Source organism: Peromyscus eremicus, chromosome 4 (genome assembly GCF_949786415.1).
Source record: "Peromyscus eremicus chromosome 4, PerEre_H2_v1, whole genome shotgun sequence".
NCBI lineage: Eukaryota > Metazoa > Chordata > Mammalia > Rodentia > Cricetidae > Peromyscus > Peromyscus eremicus.
Window position 1 is genome coordinate 9,692,276 of NC_081419.1, and position 27,822 is coordinate 9,720,097.

Sequence of the window (27,822 nt, forward strand, 5' to 3'; positions counted from 1 at the left end):
GGACCTCAGTTGAGAACACACCTCCATCAGCTTGGCCTGTAGGAGTCCCCAGTCTGCAGGGTCAAAGGTGCCACCCCTGGGCAGGTGGTTCTAGGTTGTATAAAGAAGCAGGCTGAACAAGCTGTGGGGAGCAAGTCAGAAAGCTGCATTTCTCCATGGCCTTTGCCCCAGTTCCTGCCTTGACTTCCCTTCATGATAGACTGTAAGCTGTAAAATGAAATAAACCCTTCCCTCCCCAAGCTGCTTCATCATGGTATTTTATCACAGCAATAGAAAGTGAACTAGAACATCTGGTCTCCACTCCTGTGTCCCAGGGCCCACCCTTGCACACCCATGTGTACACACATACACATACACACACACACCCTAGGACCCTGGACTCTACCTAGGAGTGTTCAAGATTCCAGGCCTGCCACCTCTCACCCTGGGATGGTCATGCCACATTACCTCAACTCACCTGAGGCACCCCTCTTTCTCATCCTTCCTGGCACTTGACTGAGACCAAATAAGAAGGTTCCTTCTCCAGAACCAGGTCTCAGACTGAAGCAGGGCCTCTGGCATGAAACCTTCACTTGGGATGTAACCATGGGGGCCACAGAGTAGCAGGGGTGGGTCTCTACCCCTCCTGCAGGGCCAGTGCAGAGAGAGGAAAGAGGACTTAGCAGTAAGCACTCACTACGGCAAAGAGCAGTGAGGAGAACTCTGCTCCTTCCTCCTCCTCCTCTCCCAGCTATGGGAAGTGCCACCCTCCCAGGAGGTAAGGTACAATCTTCTTTGTCCCTCCTGGCTTTATGTTAGCCCTTTCCTAGCTCTTGTGGGGAAGGTTTCTGATGGGACAGATGAAATGACACGTAATCCTGGCTAATGATTAAAATAATAATACTTATGGGGCATTAGAGCCCTAGCAGAATGATGGGAGCATCCTTGGAGGGGAATAGCCTCGTTCAAGGGTCGGGGGAGGCATCAGTGGACGGTCAGATAGTGAGTTAGGAATCCTCTGAGATGGCTTCCCTCAATCCTTGCCTCCTGGTACTCACGCCTTTGTGCCGCTCATCCCAGCATGCCAGGGTTAATCTGGGTGACCAAGAGAGTATGCTGGAATGATGGGGCTTTTTTTTAAGATGGTGTCTCCTCAAACCCAGGCTAGCCTCTAACTCTCTATGTAACTGAGGATGACCTTGAACGCTTAACCCTCCTGCCTCTCTCTAAGTGATAGGATTACCTGGTCCATGCCTAGATAGGTATGGGAATCAGGACTTCTTACATGATAGCCAAGCACTCTGCCAACTGAGCCACACCCCCAGTCCACCGTGTAATTCCCAAGGCGACAACATAAATGACATGGTCACCTCCATTTTGTGTTTGGAACACGTGTGGAGATCAGCGGGTTTTTCTTCCAGCAACCTACACCAACTGCAAGTTTTGGCTAGTTTTTTGTCTGCTGGTCTATTTGAAACTAAAGAAGGGTTTGTGGGTGAGTGAGCTGTCTCAGAAACAAGCCCTCCAGCCCTAACAAGCCTTCATCCAAATAATCGGGGCCCTCCATGGTTCAGTGGGTGCTTGCCGGCAATCCTGACTGGCCTGAGTTCAATCCCTAGAGCCCACCTCCCTAGAACCCCGATCCCCAATCCCTAGAACCCATTCCCACATGTTGTCCTGTGACCTTCACATGCTCTGTGCTGCATGCATGCCCCCCAAAACACACACACACACACACACACACACACACACACACGTGCACAAGCACACGTACACACACAATACACATACACACAGGTATACACACATGTGCACACACGTACACACATGTACACACACGTGCACACACACACATACACATGTACACACACACATACACACACACAAATAAATGTCATTAACAACAACAAAAGACCATAGTCTGACAGACACATGATGCAAATGCACAAGACACATGGATTCAAAGGCAGAGTCCCCTAGTGAAGTTGCTCCCAATTCCTGACCCTCAGAATGTGGAGGAAGAAAAACTGAGTTTTGACCTAATCATCATGTTACATGCTTGTAATCCCAGCACTCAGGAGGTACAGAGGAATCATGCGCATCACACACACAAACATGTGCAACATGTACACCACACACACATACCCACATGTATGCTTGAATTCCCCATTCACACATTTTAAAACCTCACTCATGAAATGTTTATTAATTAAAGAAAGAACGGTTTTACAATGGACAAGTCATGCAGATGCCATCTTAACCACCCTGTCAACACAGAGACAATAAAAGTCCTACACCACCGACCGGACAGAGTGCACGAATAAGAACAATGGTGTGGCTAGTTCTTTTGTTTTAAGATTTATTTGTTTTATTTTATGTGTCTGGTGTTTTGTCTGCATGTGTGTACGTACGCCATGTGTGTGCCTAGTGCCTGTAGAGGCCAGAAGAGGGTGCTGGATCCTCTGAAACTGGAGTTACAGACGGTTGTGAGCCGCCATGTGGGTGCTGGGAATTGAATCCAGGTCCTCTGGAAGAGCAACACAAGCTCATAAGGCTGAGCCCTCTCTCCAGCCCTGTGGTTGGCCTTCCACAGGTTAGAACCGAAAGCCTCAGCTGACAAGCCCTTCTATTACCTTAGTCAACGCTGGAAGACCGGCCGGCCTCTTCTGCGGGTGAGCAAGGGGGAGGAAGAGTGTCAGCCCTCTGTTCCCTCTGGCAGAGTCAGTTTGCCCCACCCCCACTTCCTTCACTGATTCCAGAGTCAGCATTTCCAGGCTCCCATCATTGACTAAGGACCAGCGGCTCTCCAAGAACCTTCTAGGTTTTTGGTGCCCAGCTGGGACTCCAAGGCACTTGGCCTTGTGGAGTGAGCAGCTGCTGTACTGTTGGGCTCCCCAGTGAGGACACCAGCATGGGACTACTCCAACTGCTGAGGCACCAGACTCAGGGACTGAGCCACTGTGGGGTCTCAGGTTCTCAGCTATGATTCAGCCATTGTTGCTATTTTAATGTAACTGACTTAATAAATTCTGTAATACGTTCTAATATATATTCACCTCATTGTTCTGTTCCTCTAAAGAACCCTGACTTACACATGACACACTCTGATGATGTCCTTGAGGACAGATGAGGTTTTATTACTTTTTATGTGCATCTTCAGACAGTGGAAGAATGGTGGTGTGTTTATGTCTTCTTTTAGTTCTCTTGATTTTTTGCTTTATATATTTTGGGCTAAGTTATCGGTTGTGTGCAAATTTAGAATCGTATCTGCTTGACAAGTCATCCCCGCCCCCCACTCTTTACCTTTAGCACGGCTTTTCTCTCCCACAGCCTGCTTCTGCTCAGAGGGACTGCTGGCTGGAGTCTGCCTGAGAGAAGGTTTGCTTGCACACGCTCTCCCTGCTTGCCACGCCTCCGCTACAAGCATCAGTTGTTGTTTGTAACCTGATATGACAGTGTTTGCAGTCCATTATGGGTGATGTGATTGCTGTGTGTTCATCCTTGGTTTCCTCCATCATGCTGCTTGTTCTCTCTGTCCCACATTGTCTCTGCCATTTTTCTCTCGTTCTCTTGTCCTGTCTCAACACCCTGGAATGACACTGCTAGCGGAAAGGAAGTGCTGAGTGTAAGTGGTGCTGGCTCAGCTGGTAAAGTGTCTGGCCCCACAAGGATGAGGACCTGAGTTCAGATCCCCAGCACACATGTAGAAATGTGTGTGGTCATGAGTGTCTGCAATCTGAGCACTGGGTGGGCATTAGAGACAGGTGGATCCCCAGAGCCCCCAGGCCAATCAGTGTAGTCAATTGGTGAGCACTGGCTCACTGAGAAACCCTGTCTCAAACAATAGGATGGAGAAGAATAATGGAAGTCGTCTGACAATGATCTCTGACTTCTACATGCTCATCATCATGTGAACACACAGAGAGACATGCACTCACATACACTGCACACATGCACACATACATACAATGAAAAGTAAAGGTGAAATACAGACCTTTCAACAAATAAAAAACAAACTACTGTGTCATCAGCACACCACCACCCTTAGTGAAGGGGGATTTATGGGCTGAGAGAAAGAGCCCCAGACGGAAATACATAGATATGGAAGGAACAAAGGCCAGAGGAAAAAAATAACTGGTTAGTTTCAACAAATTTGTCTGTATAAAACAATAGTAATAACAATGCCATGTGGAGTTTGACATCTAGAAAGAACTCGAATGCCAGATGGCACCAGGTGACAGTCACCAGCACCTAAGTCAGGAGGTTAAATGGGGCTTCAGTGGCCTGAGGTCCTGCACTCTTACACCGGTGATAAGGGTGACCGTATCCATTTGCCTTAGACTTGAACAAGTCAAGGTGGGCTGCGCTGTGCTGTTTTTAGAACAGCCACTAAAAGAAAAAGAAACTAACAAATTAATAAAACAGTGATATGATCAATATAAATTCCAAACCAACCCAGATGAAGTTTTAAAAGGATGTTTATGGGTGTACAATACATTTTGACTTTTAAAACATGAAACATACGCATCAAAGATAATAACAAAAGCTGCTAATGAAAGTTGCTTCGGTCCTGGGGCGTGGAGAGGGGTCCGTGGATAAAGCACCTGTTGTGTTAGTGTGACAGTGTTGTTGGGATCCACAGAACATGTAGACGTCATGTGAGCCAGGCAGGCAGCCTCTAATCCCAGGCTCTGAAGGTGGCACAGGGGACTGCTGGGTCAAGCCGCTGAGGCAAACCGGCCATATGGCCAAGCTCTGGGTTCAGCTGAGAGACCCTGCCTCAGTGAATAAGGTGGAGAGAGATCGGTGATGGAGGCTCCCATGTCAGTCTCAGGTCTCCACATGCATGCCTGCAAATGCGCGCTCTCACAAACAGGAACCCCCCCCCCCCACACACACACCTGCATACATACCACATATTCAAACACATACATGTTTATTTTCTTTGAGACAGGGTTTCTCCATGTAGCCCTGGCCATCCTGGAACTCTGTAGACCAGGCTGGCCTTGAACTCAGACCTTTGACTGTCTCTGCCTCCCGAGTGCTGGGATTAAAGGCGTGCGCCACGGACGCCGCCGCCGCCGCCGCCGCCGCCGCCACCACCACCACCACCACCACCGCCGCCACCCAGCCCACATGCAAATTTTTAAAGTTTACTTATATTGGGCAGCAAGCACACAACATTCTCTTCAACATGATTCACAGACTTTAATATGCCAAATATTCTTCAGTCTCTGTTCCCTGGTTAGCAAAGACAGATTTAAAAGGCAAAACAAATTTCAGAATGACGCATGCATAATATGGTCTCATTCGTATATACAACACACACACACACACACACACACACACACACACACACACACACGCACGCACCATTTTCAGCAGAAAAAGCTCAGAAGCCTATTTGACAAAGTGCAATCCATGTTTAACTTGGCAGGATAAGAGGTGATAATTCTGAAAAAGAAAAAAGAAAAATCACTGTCCATTTTTGTCTCCTATAGAATCCATATCATTGACATATTTTCATTAGATATGTATTACTTAATAATTGCCAATCACCTACAGACCAATGATGTTTCCTTTTTTTTTTTTTCAGAGCTGAGGACCGAACCCAGGGCCTTGCGCTTGCTAGGCAAGTGCTCTACCACTGCGCTAAATCCCCAACCCCCAATGATGTTTTCGTCTTGAAGAAGTGAATTAAAATTGCATCATGAAAGTCTGTATATAATGAAATGTCCTTAGCTGGGCCTGGCGGCACAGGCTTGTAACCCCAGCTACTCAGGTGGCCTAAGCAGGAGGATTTCAAGTTCAAGGCCTGCCTGCGCTACAGTGTGAGTTCAAGTCTAGCCTGGGCAACTTAACGAAACCTTGTCTCAAAAAAAAAAATTAAAAAAAAAAACCGAAAAGTAAAGTAAAAAGAGGCTGGGGATATAGCCAAACCGTACTTAGGTTCAATCACCTGTACCAAACAGAAAAGGTATGCTGGGCTGAGTTGAACGTTCCACTTCCTGTTGTGCTGGCCCACCTCTCCCACACGGTGGCACTGCTAGGCTGCCGGCTGCTTCCAGCCCCTGGACCTTGGAGGGAAGGGATTGGGTGTCTCGGTGAATAGATTTATTTCTTCAGCATCCTGCCCACAGCCTCACTAGGTGGCACTGAAACACAGACTCTCAATAAGTCAGCCGTCCCTGTGGATGGCTCCTGCTGCTGTGAGTCAATGGCTTCACATCTCCAGGGACAAGCCTGAGTCCTGGATCACGCCCTCATGGCTGTCAGGGTCCACTTTAGAGGTACTGAATTCTAGGTCCTGGAGAAGCCCAGGCCATAGTGGCCCATTGTGAAGACCCACTGAGGTTTCCTAGTGAGAGCTTACACAGGGTGAGAGAATCTGAGCTTGGATTTGACCACGGGCGTGGTTACCAGGTGTTTGGAAAGGTCTACATTGGCTGTGCAGTGTGCTTTGATCTTGCAAGGGGGAGGTCTTTTGCCCCTCCCCTTGGCATGTTATAAAAAGCCCTTTTGAATAAATGGAAGAGGCTGTTGGGTAGTGATCCAGGCCCTCCTGAAGCTATCCTGTGTTTCTGTCTTTCTTCTTGTCGACTAGGTCTCTCTTTCTATCTAATATTTTCTTATCCCTCTCTCATAAGAACCCTTCAAAGGTGGGAGCTGGCCTCCCACAACCCATCCCACATGTCATGGGAGCTGACAGAAAAGGGGGTCTGTGGTGAGGTAGTTGATCCTGGCTCCTTCTGCACGGAGACTGGGTACTTCGACCTCAGTCTCTGAGCGAGTGGGTGTCTGCTCGGAACCTTCTACGGCTCCCCATCATCCTTAGAAGAAGGTCATGTTCCTAAGCCGGCTTCAGAGACTCTGTACCACCACTTGTCCTCTCTGGCAGTTATCTGCTTTCAACACCTCATCCTCTGTCCCCCTGGACCCCTTCCTTCCCTTCTGCCTGTCAGGGTCTTTCTTTCTGAGGTTCTGTAAGCTGCTCCCAATCTTGCAAATGCTCTTCCACTCCCTGTAGCTTAAATACTGCATCCTTCTGGAATTCTCCCCAGCTCCCTCCCTTCCCAACATTACACTTGATTCTGGCCATGTGTTGGGCAGGGCCCCATGAGAACTCAGAGCCTGTCTGCCTGGATCATCACCTTCCTCTGCGCCAGGACCTGGGGCACCCGGCAGGCACTCACATGTCCCTGAGTACGAAGGCTGGAGAGCAGTCACCGCCTGGACAGAGGAACACAGAGACATGATAAACGCACTGCCAGGGGCCCTGCTGGGGTAGAGTGGAGACAGTAGGCTAGAACAGAAGACAATTGCCCAGTCTGGACCTCCAGGGGCCCTGCTGCCTACAGACACACACCAGGATAGCTGGGATACAGCTCCAGCTGGACCAGCTGAAGTCAACACATCAGATGTGTGTCCATCAGCCTGGCCTCTTTCCAGCACATGCCACTGTCTCCCAGACCCCAGTATCTAGACCTTAAGACTCACGGATGATGGGCGGCTTCTAGAAAATGTTCCTGCATTTTGTCACCTGATTTTATATCTTTTCTCTACCTGCTTCTTCTCAGTGTATCTCAGGGCAGACCCCTTCATCCATCCACCATCCAGGGCTTGACTGACTCCTAGGATGTGAGGATGACTTCATTCCCCGTGGCTCCTTTTCAGGAAGACGGCTGTTCTTCCTGCCCTGTGTCCCCTTGCCCCCTCAGCCTGGGCAATCCTAGGGGATGTGTATGAACCCCTTCTGCTTGTGTCCCCTTTCCTCCAGGAAGCCACCCCTGGTTTAGTGTCACTCTTCGGGATTCCCACAATCGGCTGAACTTCTTTGTCTCTGTTCAGCTGCCACCGTGTGGCCTTCTCTGGTGACCTACCTTTTTGTTGTAAACGGCATTTGGCCCTTACTCTGTGGCCTCTTGCACCCCCTCTCCCCGAGTGCACCATCCTTACTAAATCCCCAGGCTTTGAGGATCCCCTGCTCCTGAGCTGTCTCCTGCCACACGCTGGCTCCCCTCCTTGGGCATCTCTTCCTCACTCCCACCCTCTAAGGCACAACTGGCATCCTTAGACTTTTCCATTTACTCCATCTTCTGGTGCTGCCTCCAGGCATACACCTTTCAATCCGATCTGCCCCGGAAGGGCTTGAACCTGCCCCCCAACCTCAGGCTCAGCTTACACTGGCTACCAGGCTCTCTGTCATATCCAACCCTCAGAGTGCAAAGCAAACTTGTAGCTCAGCCACTCCAGTGTCCATCACCCATAGACCACACCCTCCGCTCTGGGGACCCGGGATCTTGTGTCCACTTCCCTTCCTCTTACCCCACAGCCAACCCATCAGGAAAGCCCATGACTACTTGCAGAACAGCAGAGTCCCACACCTTCTCACATCCCCTTGGGGACTACCTTGTCTTAGATTTCTTTTTGGGTCAAATTCAATTCTCATTCCAGACTCCCTACATTAGCTCTGTCCCCATGAAGTCTATTCCCAATGGAGAAGCCAACCTGGAAGCGAAGCCATGATCCTCCTCTGTTCTAGACCTTCTCTGGGCTGCCTTCCCACCTAGAATATGCCCGAGCCCCTCCTGGACTCCTAGATCCTCAGGAGCTGGGTCTCTGCTGTTTCAATGACCACCCCAGGGCCTTTGAACTGGCTATCCACTTGGCTTCTGTCTTCCCCATGACTACACAGCACCCCCTGCTCTTCCACTGAGATCTCTGTTCAATGAGGTCTCTCTGGATTAATTTCTCCAAAGCCACTCCCCAGCACTTTCCATCTCCTCCCTGGCTCACTCATCACCTCTGACACATTACCCTTGTCTATGTGTTCATTATCTGTCTCCTCTACCAGACTCCAAGTCTGGGAGGGCAGGGATTTTCTTTTCTCTTGTGTTGGAGTCTCAGTGCCTAGAACAATATTGGACATGTGGGGGACTCTCAATAAACAGTTGCCAAGTTAATGGATAACCAAGTCCATCTTCACCAGACAGCAGGGGCATGCCTGCGCTCACCACCATAGCCTAAGACTCAAGTCATAAGAAATGCTCAGTAAATATTAGTTAGCTGCATGGATGAAAGGTTGGATAAATGGGCGAGAACGCTGTCTCCAAGGGCTGCCACTTGGACAGGTGTTTGGCCCGAGTCTGCAGGAGTAGGCAGGGCTATCCACCCTGGAGATACCTGCTTCCTGAGCCATTCAGGATTGCCTGAGATAGAGGTCCCAGATTCTGTCTGTTCTGGTAGGATTCCCCATCCCCTAGGCCCTGGAGGATTGTTCTCCCTCTTCCCAACAATGCAGGGAATGAGTCCAGGGTGCTATGTTGATCCACACTTCAAGCTCTCAGGCGCCTTAGCAGAGCAGCTCTGCTTCCAAGATTCCCCAGCAGAAAACCTAGTGCCAGGCATGGAGCAGGGTGGGTCTCCACAGCACCGTGTGTCATCATCAAACAGGGACCAGCCAGGTATGTGACAGCCGGGAGGTAAAGATCAAAGAGGAAGATGCAGTTACTGAAACCTCATCACAAAGAAGTGGAGGACTGGCCACAGCCATGGGAATGATGGAGCCTTGGATGGGAGGATGCCTGTGGATCTCCAGCTGTGTGCACTGGAAACATGCTAGAATCACACTTAGCCACCCCTAATTGTGATCACTGCAGAGTGAGAAGCGGGGCTTGAAATAAAACTCATGTTGCCCAGTTTGATGGTACATACCCTTAATCTCAAAACTCAAGAGGTAGAGCCAGGTAGATCTCTGTGAGTTCAAGGCCAGCCTGGTCCACACAGTAAATTCCAGGACAGCCAGGACTACACAGAGAAAACCCGTCTCAAGCAGAACAGAACAAAACATAACAAAATAAACAAATCAAAACAAAAAACTATGTTGTTGATTCTTCTGTCTATTGACCTAATAAGCTCATAGCCATGCATAATTAGAAACTTTTTTTTTTTTTAATTTTTCCGGAGCTGAGGACCGAACCCAGGGCCTTGTGCTTGTTAGGCAAGCGCTCTACCACTGAGCTAAATCCCCAACCCTTGAAACTTTTTTTTAAAGTTTCTATCTTTAGCCCTCACTGTGGAACTCACTATGTAGCTCAGGCTGTCCCCAAACTCACAGCAATGTTCCCACCTCAGATTTCTTAGTTCGAGGATGATAAGCATGAGCCCCCATAATGTTTTTTAAAAAATTGTTCCTGTGGATATGCCAGCGTTGGCTCTCTACACACGGCCTCTGAGCTTCATGGTGGGCAATGATTTGATCCCCAGGAGGGTGAGAGGAGGGCAAGTTGAATGGACAGTGGCTGATTGACGAGCCAGGGCAGTCATACCACCAGATGTCAACCTCCAGCCCCGTCAACCTGAAAGCCTTGCTCTGGTGTTCAATGACCTTTTCTACCCAAGGCTAACGGTTTCCCAGCATCCCCCACACAGGCACAGGTGTGGGTGAAGAGAAAGATAGAGTCAGACGGATTCTTTGAGTTCGAGGCCAGCCTGGTCTACAGAGTGAGTTCCAGGACAGCCAGGGCTACACGGAGAAACCCTGTCTCGAAAAACACACAAAGAAAAGTGAAAAAGAGAGGAGTGGGGTAGTAAGAAACTGCTTTTAGTCTCAAAATGGTTTACTTGTTTGTGTGTGTCTTGTGTTTGCACACCTGCGTACAGGCACAGAAGTGAAACAGGATGTTGTACATCTGCCTTTTCCTTTGAGGCAGGGTCTCTCCCAGAACCCGGGCTCACACTTACCTAGCTAAGTTGGAAGCCAGCAAAGTCTCCTTCCTCCCACCTCAGAGCTGGGGTTACAGGCGTTTGTGGGGTGTCCTGTTTGTTAGATGGGTGCTGGCATCTGAACTCTGCCCCCCGTGATTTCAGATCAAATGCTCTTAACTGCTGAGCCATCCCTCTAGCCCCAAGAGTAATGTTTTATTGGTCCACAGTCACACCCACTCATTTGGGAGTTGCCCATAGCTGCTCTCCAATTACAATGGCAGAACTGAGCCGACCCACAAAGCCTGTAATACTTATTGTGTGGCTCCTCTGGCATAGAACTTGCCTGCCCTGGGATGGATAAGCTGTGTGATCTAGTGCTCTGGACTTCGTTCTTGTGTGTCCAGCCCTCCACAGGCCCACAGTAAAAGAGCATTCAAAGCCCTCTGGCACCAGTGGCAGCCTCCCCACATGGTGATGCTCTGAGGGTCCCCCTCCCACGGCTGGAGATCCCCATGGCTGGCACACTGGCTGACTCATTCCCAAGTCTGCAGCCTTTGGCACAGTCCTCGGACGGTGTTTGCTGAACTGCACAGACTTCTGTTGGCGTACATCTGTAAACACTTCAGGCTTCTCGTGGTTTTTCCTGACTCGCCTGAACACTAGCCAAGAAGCCTGGTGTGGGGAGGTCAGGTGGACTGCACAGATTTGAGTTCAAGTCAGGAAATCTGGTAATTTAGGGACTTCCCCAGGCACATTTACTCTGCTTGGCCAGGGAGGTGATATTGAAGACCAGCTGAGCAGCAATTGTGGGAATAGGCATGGTGTGACTCCCCAGCATAGCCTGGAAGAGAGGGAAGTTCTTATTCTAGGAGGCAATCCAGCAGAGTGAGCAGGGTGTCGTGGAGATCGCTATCATGTAGGAACATGTCCTGGATGGAGTCTCCAGTGGCTGCTAACCTGGGGACACATATGGTTCTCTTGGGTGGTGACCAAGGCCAGACCCTTGATGCTTGATGGAAGAGGAAAAGGACCACCATGGGCACATGCTTGCATGCCATCCCTGTGCTGACCCAGTCACTGCCGGCCCACTGTGGGGCTGTCACTAATTATGGCACACGTCCAGCCAGATCCTGGGACCTCAAGGCATGCCTTCTGGTTCACTGTGATTTGGGGGAACTTTGAGGACCCCAAACCACCATTCTGACCCTCTTATCCTGGAAAATCCTCTAAAACCTCAAACTCCAGTCATTTCTTTCTAGCTGGCTTTTTTTGGAAAGACTTGGGATTGTCTAATGAGCATTCACAGGGCTCTGTGGCTGAGAGATGGCCCTAGAGTCAGCTGTTTGGGAAGGACAGTGACTCATCTTCCTCGGCATCACCCCAAATGACTGATTTCTTTCTTTGAGAAAAATTTGTTTTGCATGTCATGTGCATGTGTGTGTGGTGTGTGTGCACACATGTCTACATACTCATGTGTGTAGGCATGAGAGAGTCTGGGGCTGACATTGCTTGTCTTCCTCCATCACTCTCTCCACCTTTCCCTAAGGAGGCAGCGTTTCTTACTAACCTGGAGCTTGCAGTTTTACTCTCGAGTGAGCTAGCTCCTTCCGAGGATCCCTGTCTCAGTCTCTGGGCCCTGGGATTATAGGCAGGCCACATGCCTACCTGGTTCTAGGAAGCCAAGCTCCTGTCCTCATGCTTGCATGACAAGAACATCACCAGCTGAGCCATCTCCCTGCCCAGGACTGGGAGAGTAAACACTATTCAGAGGTGTGCAGAGGAAATCACTGCAGAGGGCAGGGTGAATGGGGGGGGGGGGGGGCTTGAAAGTGACCAGCAGCCTGTGGTCAGAGCCAGGACTGGGGTAGAGTTGGGAGATTCTACTCCCATTGAGGCACCGCAGCAGCCCTGGGGTGAGAGGCAAATTCTGTGGTGGTACATATGATCCCTGCACTCCAGAAGCTGAGGTGGAGGATGCTGAGTTCCAGCCTGGCCACATAGCAACACCCTCTTCTAAAACAAAATAAAACCCAAGTGTGGCTGGGTAGGAGGGTGTGGTGGTTTGAATGAGAATGGCCCCCACAGGCTTATACATTTGCATGTTCAGGCTCTAGCTGAACTATTTAGGAAGCATTAGGAGGTGTGGCCTTGTTGGAGGAGGTGCATCACTGGGAGTGCGTTTTGAGGTTTCAAAAGCCCACGCCAGGCCCAGTATCTCTTTCTCTCTGCTTGCTTGTTTTCCAGTGAATCAGGATGTAGCTCTCAGCCTCATGCCTGCCTGCCATGCTCTCTGCTATGATGATAGACTAGCCCTCTGAAGCTGTAAGCAAGCCCCAATTAAATACTTCCTTTTATAAGGGTTGCCTTGGTTGCAATGTCTCTTCATAGCAATAGAACAGTGACTAAGATAGAGGGGGAAAGACATGGAGGGAGAGGGAAGGGAAGACAAGAAGAGGATGTGGGGATGGAGCCATGCTGGGCAGCTCACACAGGCTGCTGGGGCTTGTGCTATGGGCTGGAGAGGTCGGGGTGCTACATTACATACTCTGGTACAGGTTCCTGTCTGTGTTCTCCCTGCCCAACTCCGGAATCCCCCAGCATCCCTCTAGGGCCTGTCCTCACCCTCCAGAGCTCTGGATGAGGAAACTGAGGCACTAAGAAGGGAGCCTGTGTGCTGAGGGTCACCCAGCAGGTACGCAGTGGGCTTTGGACCAAGGCAGGTAGATTAGACCTGGTCTTAAGCACTGAAGTCTGTACTCAGGCTATGTCAAGAGAGAGCAGCCAGCCTGGCCAGACCCCACACCACTTAGCTCAGGGGATCAGGGCACTGGGGCTCCTCCTGGTCTCCATTTGATCTTAGATAGGTAAGTTCAACCAGAAAATCTGGGGCATGAAAACAACCTGAAGGCTTGGAGCACGCCCTATTGTGGTGATACATTGTTTGTAATCTAGGAAATAAAGCTTGTCTGAAGATCAGAGGAAGAGCCAGCCTCAGAGTTAGCCACAGAGGTCAGGCAGAGGTGGCACACGCCTTTAATCCCAGCACTCGGGAGGCAGAGATCCACCTGGATTTCTGTGAGTTCAAGGCCACACTGGGCTACAAAAGATTAATCCAGTCTAAAAATGAAACAGAGTCAGGCAGTGGTGACACACACCTTTAATTCCAGCCCTTGGGATCACACACCTTTAATCCCAGCACTAGGAAGTTTGAGACAGGAAGTGATATGGCTGGAGCAGAGAAAGGAATATAAGGCAGGAGGAGACAGGAACTCACTCTCTTGTCAGGCTGAGGAGTTGGTAAGGTAAGAGGTGGTGGCTGTGGCTTGTTCCGCTTCTCTGATCTTTCAGCATTCACTCTAATATCTGTCTCTGGGGTTTTTTTTTTGGTTTTTGTTTTTGTTTTTGTTTTTGTTTTTTTTGGTTTTTCGAGACAGGGTTTCTCTGTGTAGCTTTGCGCCTTTTCCTGGAACTCACTTGGTAGCCCAGGCTGGCCTCGAACTCACAGAGATCCGCCTGGCTCTGCCTCCCGAGTGCTGGGATTAAAGGCGTGCGCCACAACCGCCCGGCTGGCTCTGGGTTTTTACTATAAGACCATTTAGGATTCATGTAGCACCCTGTCTTAGTGTATGCAATAGAATCCCATGTCTACCTCCTCCAGCTCTGTGAACTCTTCTTTATCCCTCACACTCTACGTGGCCAGCCCCTTCGTGGCAAATGCCTTCTTAAATCTGCTGAGCTGATCACTAGCCCTCATGTTCCTACTTTGCCCTGCACTCACCCTCCTCTGGCTTTCAGATCTCTGATCGTCGAGTCTTCCTTAGATCCAGACGATCTCCTGCTTGGCCTAGGACTTGACAGAGCTGGCAGTATCTCCAGGCTGGCCTGTTGGTGTGACCTTTCCAGAGACCAGGCACCTGTCCGCTCTCCTCCAAGCCCTCTACAAGGCACCCATTTCTTCACTCCTCCTATTCATTCTTTATTATTTTTTCTGTCCACTCCTTTTATTTATTTTTTCTGTTTTCTTTTTTCTTTCCTTACCACTTCCCTCTCACCCTCCCTGTTTTTCTTCTGACAGGGTCTCTGGAACCCAGCCTGGCCTCCAGTGCATCACCTCGAACATCGGCTCCTCTGTCTCCATCTCCAAGTGCTGGGATTACCATGCTCTGTTTAATGCAGAGCTGGGGCTGGAACCCGGGACTTCCTGCATGCAGGGTGAGCACCCTACCAACTAAGCTGCATCCACAGCCTCTATTTAACTCCTTTCTGTGCAGAGAGCAGTAGGTCCTGGAGGCTGAACAAGGCAAGCAGCAGGCCTGGCCTAACAGGCTGTGTGTCTGTCTGTATTCCTCAGATGTCACACACTACAGCAGCCCTCCTTCTGCCGCCTTCCTCAGAGGAGACCAACTGCCTCCACAAATGCCTACAAGTCATCTTGGACTTTCCCCCTTCTCTGTTGACCATGTAACTGCACCCAAGATCCTCACAGGGGTCTTGAATCTGTGCACTTCCTACCTCCTCCTCCATCCCCTGCTGGAGTTCCCAGGGTCTTTACCTTCAACAATAGCAGTACCCCACATGGCCTCCCCAGCCATTGAGCGAGCGTCTGGATCACTCCCTCATCGTGGCCCCTACTCCCCAGTTCACAGAGTTCTCCACAGAGCCGCCTCTGACCTTTCTCTTGAGCTGCTCTTGCTCTTTTCTACCAACCCTAGGCACACTGGCCATCATCCCGACCTCCTACCCATCAGCCTTTGCACTGGCTCTGCCCACTCCTACAAGATGGCCCCTTGGACTTTGTACAGCCAGGCCACCACATCACTGCTCAGAAATATTCCTCCGGGCCCCTATTTGCTTCCTCAGTAGCATCTGTCTCTGATGGAAGTGTGTACTTCTTCTCAGCTGGACTCCAAATCCACAGGAGGAGGGGACCCTGGCTTGCAGGCTTTTGCTGCCTTGTAAAAGGTAAGGCCTTTCTGCCCACCAACTGTATTTACAGTTTTATCCTACAGAAGTCACTACACAGATGTGCATGGGGTACATCAAGACATTCACTGCAGGGTTGGGGTGTAGCTCAGTTGGCAGAGAGCTCACCTAGAATGCATGAAATCCTGGCACCGAAACGAAAACCAGGCACAGTGCCACATGCCCATGAGTCTAGTACTTGAGGGGCGGAAGCCACAAGATGAGAAGTTCAAGGCCATCCTTGGGTACACAAATGAATTCTTTGCCAGTCTGGGGCTACATGAGACCCCGTCTTTAAAAGAAAAGTTGTAGGGTTGCTTGTTTGCGTGGCAACCAGCAGTAAGCTGGGTAAGGGACTGATTCAACAGCTGAAGGGTGCCCAGGAGACTGCCCGGTAGCACTAGGTGTCCAGTAGCACCAAGGAAAAGGAAGGGAGTGTGTGGTGGCGATGCACACTCACACAAGGGAGTCCCAGAGGGCAAGAACTCTGGATGCATCTGTAAAGATGTCTACTGATGGATGGAGAAAGTGCCAGAGAATCAAGCTTTGTTCCTTGGCTAGAAAAGAAAGAGGGGCCAGGAAAGTGGCACCCCAAGATGGACACACAGCTAGCACTGAAGCCCAGGTCTCCCTCCCAAGACTCACTTTCCTCTCTGGACCTCCTTGCAAAAAGTTTAGTCAAGCCCTTCAGGGTCCTTGGTAGCAGAACAGGCCCCTATTCTCTCCACCTCACCCTGTGGAGAGGGCCAGAGCTGGAGCTAGGGTGAGCCACAGCTTTCCTGAGTTCTGAGAGAGGTCAGGTCCAGTCTTGTCCTCCCAGGCTAACAGTAGCCCTGAAGGATGAATGGTTTAGTCGAAATAATCCAGCTAGTTAATGGCGTAGTCCAGTTATGAGCCAATCACAATACCCCCCCCACCCCCTTTTGTTTTTAAGATAAGGGCTCACATAGCCCAACTTAGCCTTGAACTCATTCTGTAGCTGAGGATGACCTTGAACTTCTGACCTTCCTGCCTCTACCTCCCAAGTAATGTAATTGTAGGCATGCAACCATCAGGCCTGGTTTAAGTGCTGCCGCTGAGGATCCAACCCAGAGCCTTATGCAAACTAACCAAAACATTGCTATTTTTATTTATTACTGTTGATGTGTGTGTGCTCTCATGGCCTGCGTGCTTGTGGAAGTCAAATTTCAGGAGTTGTTTCTTGCTGTGGGATGATCTTTCTGTATGCCATGAATACTTATTGCTGTCGTTGGTTAATAATAAAGCTGTTTGGCTATAGCAAGGCAGGATAAAGTTAGGTGGGACAATCAATGAGGACTGGATGAAGAGGGGCGGAGTCGAAAGAGATGCAAGTGAGCCGCCCAAAAAGCAAGATGCCAGAGGACCGGTAAAGTCATGGGCCATATGGCAATACATAGATGAACAGAAATGGGTTAATTTAAAAGTAAGAGCTAGTTATTAATAAGCCTGAGCTACTGGCTAAACATTTGTAATTAATATAAGCTTTTGTATGTTTATTTGGGACTGGGCTGTTGGACAGAAAAGCTCCACCTCCATTTACATATGGCAGCCCAATGTGGGGCATATCCATCCACATAAAGCCTGAGAAAGCTTTAAAAAAGGGTTCTAGACACACAAAATAGAGCCAAGAGCAGCTTCATTGTTCAACTCTCTCATACAGGCCGCAGTACAGACACGTGTCCCTGGCTGCGGCATGCAGGCTTGAGCTTCAGCATGGCAGATTCCCGAAGTCTCACACAGCCTGCAGAACATAGAAATGTCTCCCAGCCGTGCACTACACGGCAGATCTAGAGTTTTGCTCATACAGACAAAAAGGTTTAAAGATACACAGTAAGGACAGATTCACATAAAAAGGCTTCTAAATGGGTCACAGTGTGTTTGAAAAATATGTGTAGGCTTGGGAGAGAAGAGAAAGGATAGAAACAGTCATGGATTAAAAAAAAGATTTAAAAATAATAGTAAAGTTCTTAAAAAGGGAATAGAGTAATAAAAATATGGTAAGCTACATAAAGATGGGAAATACAAAGAGAGCCTGGCTTCTCTATTTTATTGTGTTGTCTTTGGATTTTTTAACTGTTAATGTGCAAATGATAATTGCTGAAAGATATTTGATTGTGAAAGCTACTAAATTAAACCAACTTACATATTTTAAAATGATCTTGTCTTCAAAATTTAAATCAAAAGATGTGTTACTTTGGGGGAGAGGATATCCTTTTGTTTCCACAGAAAATGAGATGCTATGGATTCATTCTGGGTTAAGGAAAATCAGGTTTGATTGAGGAAGACCTCCTGAAATACTGACTACAGACGTGGTAAAATAAACCTAAAGTAACTACAAGACACATTATGTATATTTTACATGCCCAAACATGAAACAAAAAATTATCTTTGGCTTGTGTACAATGCACAATTTATATTTGTATTAATACAAATATATGTTACCTTTGAAAGGTATATATTTTCAGAACAAGGAGACCAGATACCAATAAAAATGGCCCAGGTGATCCAGCATCCAAAACAGCTTCAAGGCTGCTGACTGAGATGATCCAGCCTCACAGAATACTCCAGCCAAGACTTAACAATTATCCTGATTTTCTCAGGGTCCCTCAAAGATTACCAGTGCCCACCAATCAGCAGGAAGTAGTCTAGAAAATTACTCCTACATTCTCCAAATATTGATTATAAATGTTTGTTTTCATTTAAAGGGGGTTGGTTACAAATTGTTATTGGTCATAGTCAACTTCTTTTTAAAGAAGAAAGGGGGATATATATAGAAATATGAGAAAAAAGGGTAGATTATTATGATGGAAAAAAGGGTAGTTATGAATCTACTTTAATCCAAAAAGCAACTGTTAATTTCAAAATATTTTACATTGATATGGATATTGGTTTATTGATACAAATTTAAAGTTAATTTTGTTATATCTATATTTCTATCTTGTTTAAGATATTATGTTTATGCAACTCATTTAAAATTGTAATGTGTGATTAAGAAATACAGATCAGGGGGTTGGGGATTTAGCTCAGTGGTAGAGCGCTTGCCTAGCAAGTGCAAGGCCCTGGGTTCAGTCCTCAGCTCTGACAAAAAAAAAAAAAGAAAAGAAAAAAGAAATACAGATCAGTAGTCATCTATAATAGTGAAACTTATAATCATGTTAATTAGGTTTTCTAGGTATACAAAGATATATTTCATATAGATAGGTAATCTTCAAACACTTCAAAGACCTACAGAATATGACATTTAAAATGTTTTAATAACTTAGACTTTTCATGACAGTGAGACGTGTCTGCTCCTGGCAGCACCAATATAGTCCAGAAAAGATGATGGGCATCGAAGAAACTCCATGAGTTTGCTTGCTTTCTATATGGCAAAAGCTAGCCACGTGGGCAAGGAACCTGCCTTGCCTCAATGCTGACAGTTACTGTCCAAACTGAACCAGCAGGATGCAAGAAAGGCGACTACAAAACTTTGCCAAAATCAGGTAGGACAATCTTTCAAAATTCCCTGCTTCACGGGAAAGTCTGCCAGATATGCTAGGCCTGTAGGCCAGAAACGAATGCCATGGCCAACATTACAGAGGAAACATGGATGACTGCTCAAGCAGCCAGCTGTTTCTGTCATTTCTCACAATTTTTGGAAGTCACTTGCCTGTGCTTACTGCTTACTTAGGTAATATTATTTTCTTCTCAGATCTTTGATGGAGTTGAAGATTAGATAGTTATAATTATAGTTTTTCTTAGTTATGATAAAAGGTAGATTAGATGTGAAACTTTAGACTCACCAAGATAGGCTAGATTATTGAATGTTTTCTCTGATTTTGTCAAATAAAAATAGACTAGATATTGTAACTATAATTATTGCTTGATAACTGTTTGTTATATGTAATTTTACTATGTTAAAGTTAAAATCTTCCTTTTTGATTAGACAGAAAGGGAGAGATGCTGTGGGATGATCCTTCTGTACACTGTGAATATGTATTACACTCATTGGTTAATAATAAAGCTGTTTGGCCTATAGCAAGGCAGGATAAAGTTAGGCAGGACAACCAAATGGATGACTGGGATGAAGGAAGGTGGAGCTGAGGGAGACTCAAGTGAGCCACCTAAAAAGCAAGATGCCAGGGGACCGGTAAAGCCACAGGCCACGTGGTAATACATAGATGAGTAGAAATGGGTTAATTTAAAAGTAAGAGCTGGTTAATAATAAGCCTGAGCTATTGGCTGAGCATTCTGTAATTAATATAAGCTTTTGTATGTTTATTTGGGCCGGACAGTTAGGACAGAAAACTCTGCTTCCATTTACAGTTTCTCTCTTTCTGCTGTGAATTCCACAGATCAAAATCAGGGTGTCAGGTCTGGGTGGCAAGTGCTTTTACCCACCAAGCCATCCTCCCAGCCTACCCCAGTCCTTAGGGTCTTATTATGTAGTTAAAGCTGGTCTTGGACTCACTGTCCTCCTACCACAGCCTCCCTAGTGCTCGGAATCACAGGTGTGCTATAGCATACCCAGCCTCAGCCCATCCTGATGCTATATTCATACTGTGTGCTGCACAGAAAGAAGCTCGGCCTCCCTATCTGCAAATGAACCCCAGAGTCCCCAGATCCCCAACACCCCCAGGACCCTAAGGACTTCACCTATTGGCTCAAGGAATATGGCCCCTATACTTAGGCCTCCTCCACCCCAACAGCCCTCCCCAGGCATCCTCAGTGAAGAATTCTAGGGAGCCTGGTGCCCACAGTAGGCCTGGGTAGGGCCTGGCCTTCCTGTAATTAAGGCAGCAGGAGGCTGGGAGCTGGAATCCTGTCATCCAAGGTAGGGAGGAGGGGTGAAGGAACAGGGGGGACCTCCTTGTGGCCAGGCTGACCACGTCAGCAGCTGCTGGCTCTCTGGGAGCAGCTAGGCAGCAGCTGGGAGCTGAGATGGACCCAGTAGAGACGCTGCCATTGGTCAGCATTGCCTTGTTCCAAGCCCACTCAGTGCAGACCAGTACCACGGACTCCTAGCAAGAAAACCTTCATCTGAATCCTGTAGATGCCTGCCTGTCCCTCATCTCTCTCCTCCTAATCCCTCTACCGTAACTCCACAGCCATTCCTCCAAAAAAGCAGGTCACTGAGGCTCAGCTCCTAGCATTCAGCAATGCAGAGGGGCAGATGGCTTCTTTTCTTCAGCAGGAAGTGTTGCATGTGGGGGAGGTTGGGAAAGGGCTGCTCAAAGGATCACCCAGGCATCCCCTGGAAAGGAGGTCAACCTCTGAACAGATGCTTCCAGCTTCCTGTGGCCCTTGGAGCAAGCTCACACTCCAGCTGTCCCTCTGGTCCCAGCTCTCTGTCCCCATGCTCTTATCGTCCTAACCTCCTCTAGCCACACGATGGTCTGCTCCCCACAGACATTCCCTTGTCAGCCCAGGTCTCCTCTGCTCCTGTCTCCATATCAGCCTGGGCACACCTCCCTCTGCCCTCCCTCCACCCTGTTCATCCCATCCAGACCTTGGTCCCATTTCTCCTGCTGGGCCCAGATGAAGTTTTTCCTGCTGTGAGCCCATGGTACTGTGAGCCCATGGTACCGTGAGCCCTATGAGCCTGCACTGGCTTGGATCAGGGTGATGCTGAGCTAATGTTTATCTTCCCTCTCTGGCACCAAGGCTGTGGCCTCTCTGAGGCACAGACCTGCCCAGGTGGCACTCACAAGCTGTGGCCTGGACACATCTCTAAGCTGCATTGTACTTGTCTATGAAATGGGTTTCTATGAGAAGTAACCCTTGGGAGGCTCACAGGGGCCAGCGTGGGTAAACTCTGCAAATGGTACTATGGTGGGTGGGGGCTTAACAACTTGTCCCCATGTGACTACAGCTGCTCTTGTTGAAGCTATGACACACAGCCCATCCCAGCCCCCCAGCAACTGGGATCATGTCACCAACCAGATTTCCAACTTGCCCCTCTCTGCCCTCCCTCTCCAGCTCTCTCTCAACTCTATCTATTCATTCCAGCCACTGGGACAAATCCAACAAACGTCCACTGTGCAGGCCTTTGATCCTTCTTTACCCGACTGACTCCTATGTATCCTTTAGGCCCTGGCTGAGGTGCCTTTTTCTTCAGGGAGCCCGGTGACCGTTCTCTGTGTTCCCGAGGAACCACTATCCTGCACACTCCACTGCAGTAGCTGGTGCCCCTGCAGTGGGCCGGACACTGCATCTTGCTCTCTGCTGCAGACCCAGCACAGAACAGTGTCTGGCAAGGACTGGATTTTCAAAAAATATTTAGTGACTGAATGGATGGATGAGTCAATTTCTGCATCCCACACTGCAGGAAATGTCTGAGAACAGATTTGAGTGGGAGGTTCCTGCAAGGCCTGGGAGAAGCCCCTGGGCTTTGGGGCGCTAGGTGGTGAACAGCAGACACCCCTGTCCCCTCCTACGAGTAGGCCAGCCTCCCCACCCATTCGCACAGGCCCCCGGGGCCCCAGAGCCGGCTTCCAGATGTTAAGTCCTGTGTCTGCCTTACCTCCTAGCTTTTCCATCTGCACTGCCGGACCAGATCCCCGCAGCCAGCATCGCGGGCAGCCAGGCCAGCCGTCCCCAGCGTCTTCCTATTTTAGACATCTCGCCGCCTCGGTCCCTTCTAATGTTTCCAGGCAGGCTGCGGGGGGAGGGAAAAGAGGTTACTGCTACTTTAAATGTGCTGTATGAAGGCGAGGGCTGGAAAGGGGCCTGCTTGCAGGAATACCCAGTCATCTAGTTGGAGAAGCCGCCAGATGGAATACAAAAGGAGAAGCTCAGGCGCTCATGGAGACGGCCTCGGTTCATAAATCAGGTGGGGCCGCGGCCCAGGGGCCCACACACCATGGAGCCCGACTCCCTCCTGGACCCAGGCGACTCCTACGGTAGGTGAGCCGAGCCAGCTAAGCGGCTAAGTGGCAGAGTTTGGGATTTTAGTCCACTGCTGCAGCGGACTTTGCTTAGCTTTGGGAATTAGAGTTGAAGGGGTTGGGGGGGGGGGGAGGCAGGCGTCTGGGTGCCATCTGGCCTCTGGAATCGGGGCAGGCATGGGTGCCCTGGGTCATGGGTCAGGGGGCTGAAGGGTCCCCTTAGATGAGGCATTGGCGTGGTCCGGTAACAGGATAGAGTTTCTTGGCTGCTTGAACTTTGCTCTTGGCCAAGAAGGAAAGTAAGTTTACAGCCCCTGCTCCTCGGTCTCACTCTTGGTCCCCCAGGTCTGCCTGCTGCTGTGGCAGATTCAATTAGTGAGGTCTGTAGAGAAACAGAAATGAGCAGGCAACTGGATGTACCTTGTAATTAAAGGCCGGGGCTGAGCTGAAAACTCCCAGCTCTGCTCTCTGGTACATAAGGCCCCAGGCTGCTCTAGCAAGGGAGCTGCCTTGCTCAGCTCCCCAGGGCCACTGGGAACCCTGAGCAGAGCAGAAGAAAAGTTGCTCAGGTCACAGCCCAGGCAGAGTTGGGCTGGGATCAGGCAACCAAGAGCGGTTCCTCCAGGGAGGTTCCAGCAGGCTTGGGACCCCCGGGACTCAGGTAGCCAAGCTTACTACCTGGTTGGTGGGCCAGGCTGCTGCTCATTTGGCCCGGATGCTGGCACACAGTGGCTGTCTCCCAGCAACTGCGATAAGCAGGAGGGCAGGAGTATACTGAGGGAAAGGGGCTGGGGGGCAGTTGGGGGCTTCGCTGGGGAGACAGCCGCTAGCCTCAGATGGGGAGGCCTTCTATGGCTAATTGCTTCTGTGAATCTTTTTGGGGCTGTGGTCCTTTGGGGATCACACACCCCACTGAAGAAAGACGGCTCTTCTCCCTCCAGACTTTCTTGCTCCAGCCAGGCCTGGCTGCCTGGCCCAGAGTCAAGGCCAAATTCCCTTCCTCCTGCAGCAGCCCAGCTCTGTCCAGGGAAAGAAGGATTTTGCCATGCTTCATGCTGCAGCCCTCAGGGGAGCCGGGCCGGGCCCTACACAGACCTGGCATCTTTAGACAGTCAGGCGGCAGAACACTGCATCCTGAGTGACCTGTGGGTCACTTCAAGTAACAATCAGTTCCCAGAGTGGGGGAGGGGAGGGGAATACAGCTTCTGTTCTGGAAGAGGTTTTCGTCTGGAATGGGAAGCCGTCCATGATCCCAAGACCTGCGTTAGGGGGATGTATTCCTGATGGGGAGCCTGGGGACACAGTCTGGGCTGTGAGATAGGTCTGCTGCTTCCAGAATTATCTGTCTCAAATATGGCATGGCTTGGGCATGACTTATAAAGACTCCTTCGCACTGCCCAAGGGAGGCACAAACCCAACCCGACCTGGGGAACTGTGGGATGAGGAGTGGTAGCTGGACCCCATGTGGCCAAGCAAAGCTCTGGTGGCTTGGCAGCTCCTCTCCACCCAGGGACATCTCAGGAACCCACAACTCCCCTCTCAGTCCCTTGGATTTGCCAACAGCCGCCCTGATGAGGCTGGAAATTGAGGCAGCTTCCATGTTGTGCAACCTGTCTCTTGTCTTAGCCTGTTGATCTTCTGGATTCTGCTAGGGCAGGGTGTATGTGTCTGGGATCTTGGAATGAGACACAGGGACAGAGGAGGCTCCAGGGAAGGCCAGAGGGCAGAGGAGAAACCCTTGGACACACACTCTCTCTCTGGGATGCTCCCAGAAGAGCTAAGCAGGGTCTGACCTCCCACCAGCCAGCCTCAGAGGTCTATAGCTGAAACCCATCCTGGGCCAGGCAAGGAACAAAGACTCCTCTCCAGCCCTCGCTCTACGGTGGCGCATTCGTTTGCTCAGCCACTACTCTCGGGGCTCTTGGGGCCAAGAAGCCAAATCTGTGAGTGAGGACTGCTCCAAGGAAGGAGCCCAGGGATTGTGGAACCCCCTCATCCCAGTGTCTAGGAGGGCTTTCTGGAAGAGGTGACTTCACGACATTGCTAGCTTCTGTCAGGGTAAGACCATTTCCGGGTGACCTGGTTTCTGCTGAGGGCTCTGCTTCCAGCTTGTGGATGGGCCCCTTCTGTGGAGTCTTCATGTGGTCTTGCCTCAGTCTGTGCACATGGAGGGAAAAGACAAGTGCTTTGGTTTTGCCAAATTAGGGAGCCACCTCATCTAGCCTTGGTTTCTTCCTGTGAGGCCCCATCACCATGTACAGCCACACTGGAGATTAAGACTTCGCCATGGGAGTGTGGGCAGGTCACTCAGACCCCCCACCACTCCCTTCTTGAAACATTCCCTGCTGGCTTCTGGGACAGCCACATGTGTGGCTTCCTCCCATTTCTCGGCCCTTCTTTCCCTACTGTCCACATGGCTTCCTTCCAGGTCTGAACCACCTGACCGCACTCCTTTCTCTCTGCACCAGCCACGCTGTCCTGACCCACCCCAGGGCCTTTGCACCTGCAGTTTCCTGCCTGGGGACATTCTTGCCCTTTTTCTTCACTGATCTAACTCCTGTTTCTTGTCCTGGTTGCTGAGAAGTTGTCTTTTCTGAGAAGCCTTCTTTCTCTAGAACATGTTCCCCGAGTCCATTGAATTGGACCTCACTGTCTTAGTGTCTCTCGTCCAGTCTGTTCTGGTCTGTGGATTTCACTCTATGGGATTAATGGCACCACTCCCTTTAATCTCTAAGCTCTCCGAATCCCCAAGCACATCTCTCCGCTTGGCATTAGCGCGTACCCATATATACTGATGAGTGAGCAAGGAGCTGAATGAATGCAGTTCACCCAGGCAAAGAGGCCAAGAAAGGCATTCCAGGCAGACAGAACAGGGGTGGAGAGGCCTGGGGCCCAGAGACGCTCTGGAAGTTTCTCTACTTGCAAACTGTACTCCTTGAAGGGTCCTGGGAACCTGATGGGAACAAAGCTGGATGGATCCAAGCTGGGTGGAACTCTGGGGGTTCCTCCCTTCTTCAAGATGTGCAAGACACCCTGCTCCCAGCGGTGGACATACTGAGCTTGGCTTCCATTCACAGGTGCTCAGGGACTTGGCCACTGGGTAGTGTCATAGCTGTCGCACTGATGTGCAAAAGGTAGCAACAGAGGATCAGAAGGGCGGTGGTGGTGCACACCTTCAGTCCCAGCACTCAGGAGACAGAGACAGAGGCAGGTGGATCTCTATGAGTTCGAGGCCAGCCTGGTCTACAGAGCGAGTATATGTATGTAATACCATATGAATTAATAAACAAACAAACAAATAAAAAGATTTCAGAGTCTTCTAGGTCAAGGCCAAAGAGGGCTGGGGGCGAGGGCAGACTGAAGGGCAGGGTCTTACAGCTAATCAGAGGCAGGAAGCTCTTGGCTCTCAGTGTCCCTTCAGGGCTCTGGTCACTATTCCTCTCAAAGACCATAAGACATGGAGGGCAGGGCCTGTCTCGCTTGCATTATATTGTAACCTCACTGGCAGCACCTGGCCCCGAGGATGCATCTGCATGTCACTGGACAGATGAATGAATGAATAGTAGCAGCTGGACCCCTTGATAATTCGCTCTGCTGTCCCCAGACCTCCTTCTCTGGGCTGCTGTGTGGGTAACTGTCACTTGTGGATCTTGTGATGTTGGTCTCCATGGTAGAATATTCCAGTTCTAACCATCTAAGATTCCAGACCCAAATCAGCCCTAAGCACCTCTGGGTGGCTGGGTGGCCTGGAGCCGGTCCCTGCTGCTGGCTCGGCCTTGGTTTCCTCTGCAGACACATGGGCAAAGCCAGCCCTACCCTGTCTGTTGCTGCCAGGGTGGGGCGTGTCTATGACTTCTGGAAGTGAGTGCTAACTGGGCTGAATCTCGGGAGGCACTGATTGCTCTGTGACTCCTTGGGGTGGGACAGAGGCTTAGAACCCTGTTCCTCTGAGTACCAGCAATTGCATTCATCCAGTGCACTGCGACTCTGTGGCAAGGAGGCAGCCATGCTTTTGCTGTATTCTGAGCATTACAAGTGAAGCAACCACAACATATTCCCCCCAGTACTGGAGATTGAACCCAGGACCTTGATCGTGCCGGACAAGGGATCTACCACTGACCTACACCCATAGGCATTCCCCTTTTTTATTTTGAGAAAGGGTCTTACTACATAATCTTGGAACTAAGCTTTAGAGACCAGGCCAACCTTGAACTCACAGAGATCCACCTGCCTCTGCCTCCCTAGTGCTGGGATTAAAGGCGCCACCACCACCATGCCACAACTTCTTTTTGTTTTTCATTTTGAAACAGTGTCTCCATAATGTAGTTATCTAGGCTAGCATTAAACTCATTCAGTAGCTCAGGAAGGACTCAAACTTGCAATCCTCCTGCCTCTGCTTCCTGGGCAACTGGACCTGCAGACCTGCACCACCAGCATCAGCTAATGGCACTATTTTTTGGAGTATTTGCTCTGGGTCAGGCGCCACAGTGTTTCTGCTCTACATGGTCCACTTAAATCCTCATAACCGGCCTGCAGGTGCTGCTAGCCTGTCTTCTAGAAGAGGGAACTGAGGGCATTGAGAGTGCGTGGTGAGAGCGGTGACCAAGCCAGGCGGCTGGGTTGTGGAGTCTGGGACCTTCCCCCTGCAGTACTCTCTGGGAGCTGCCCCTGGGCCCAAGCCACTGGCCCGTGAGCCTTTCCACCTGCTGTGGAGAAGCTCCCCTTCGGAGGACTGTTTGCTGAACCAGCTCAGGACTGAGCGTGACTGTGTGACATGGCAAGAACCGGTGTCACCTCAACAGGGGACAGCAAAAGGCTGCGCAGCTGTGACAGGATGGGGCTAGTCCAGAGAGAGAGCTATTTTGGGCTCAAAGCTGTCACAAGCCTGATGTCATAATGCCCTGGCCCTTCCCCCGAGCTGGGGAGGCCACAGATGTCGTCCAGGACTTTGCCTCAGCTATTCAGAAGTGAGGCTAATGGTAACGATCACGGATGTGCCCGGCGACCCACCTCCCGTTCATCACCTCATTTCTCCTTCTACCAACCCTCATGCTAGAGACTGAAAGACTGCAGCTCAGAGAGGCTGAGCAACTTGCCCAAAGACACAGAGCTAGTGATGGTAACTGAAACTGAGCCTATAAGGCCCTTCTCTGGGGCTGTATCTGTGAGCTCAGGCCTAGGAGGCTGTAATCAAGCCTGCTCTGCCTCGCAGGCCTCCTCCCAATTCTGAAACTCAGCAGGCCCTGGGCCAAGACCTGGGAATCCTCAGTCCTCGGTTCCTCAGTTT

General features: G+C 49.9%; 1 protein-coding gene and 1 long non-coding RNA gene across 5 annotated transcripts in view; one reads left to right on the forward strand and one right to left on the reverse strand.

Moving 5' to 3' along the window:
* Positions 1-5,162: 5,162 nt before the first annotated feature.
* LOC131908964 (uncharacterized) lies at positions 5,163-26,530 on the reverse strand. The gene is made up of 4 exons (XR_009378692.1): positions 26,033-26,530; positions 22,172-22,306; positions 5,939-6,056; positions 5,163-5,433 (listed from the first exon to the last, which is right to left on the reverse strand). It is a non-coding gene; the product is annotated as an uncharacterized LOC131908964 (long non-coding RNA).
* Dab2ip (DAB2 interacting protein) overlaps positions 22,260-27,822 on the forward strand; it is a 193,360-nt gene continuing 187,797 nt past the window's right edge. For 2 of the 4 annotated variants that reach the window (XM_059260162.1, XM_059260163.1), the window contains exon 1: positions 22,262-22,550. In XM_059260162.1, the coding sequence (XP_059116145.1) occupies positions 22,511-22,550 (40 nt within the window). In that variant the 5' untranslated portion in view covers positions 22,262-22,510. Of the gene's footprint in view, positions 22,551-27,822 lie in introns of all 4 variants that reach the window. The other 2 variants (XM_059260165.1, XM_059260164.1) reach the window with 2 other exon arrangements.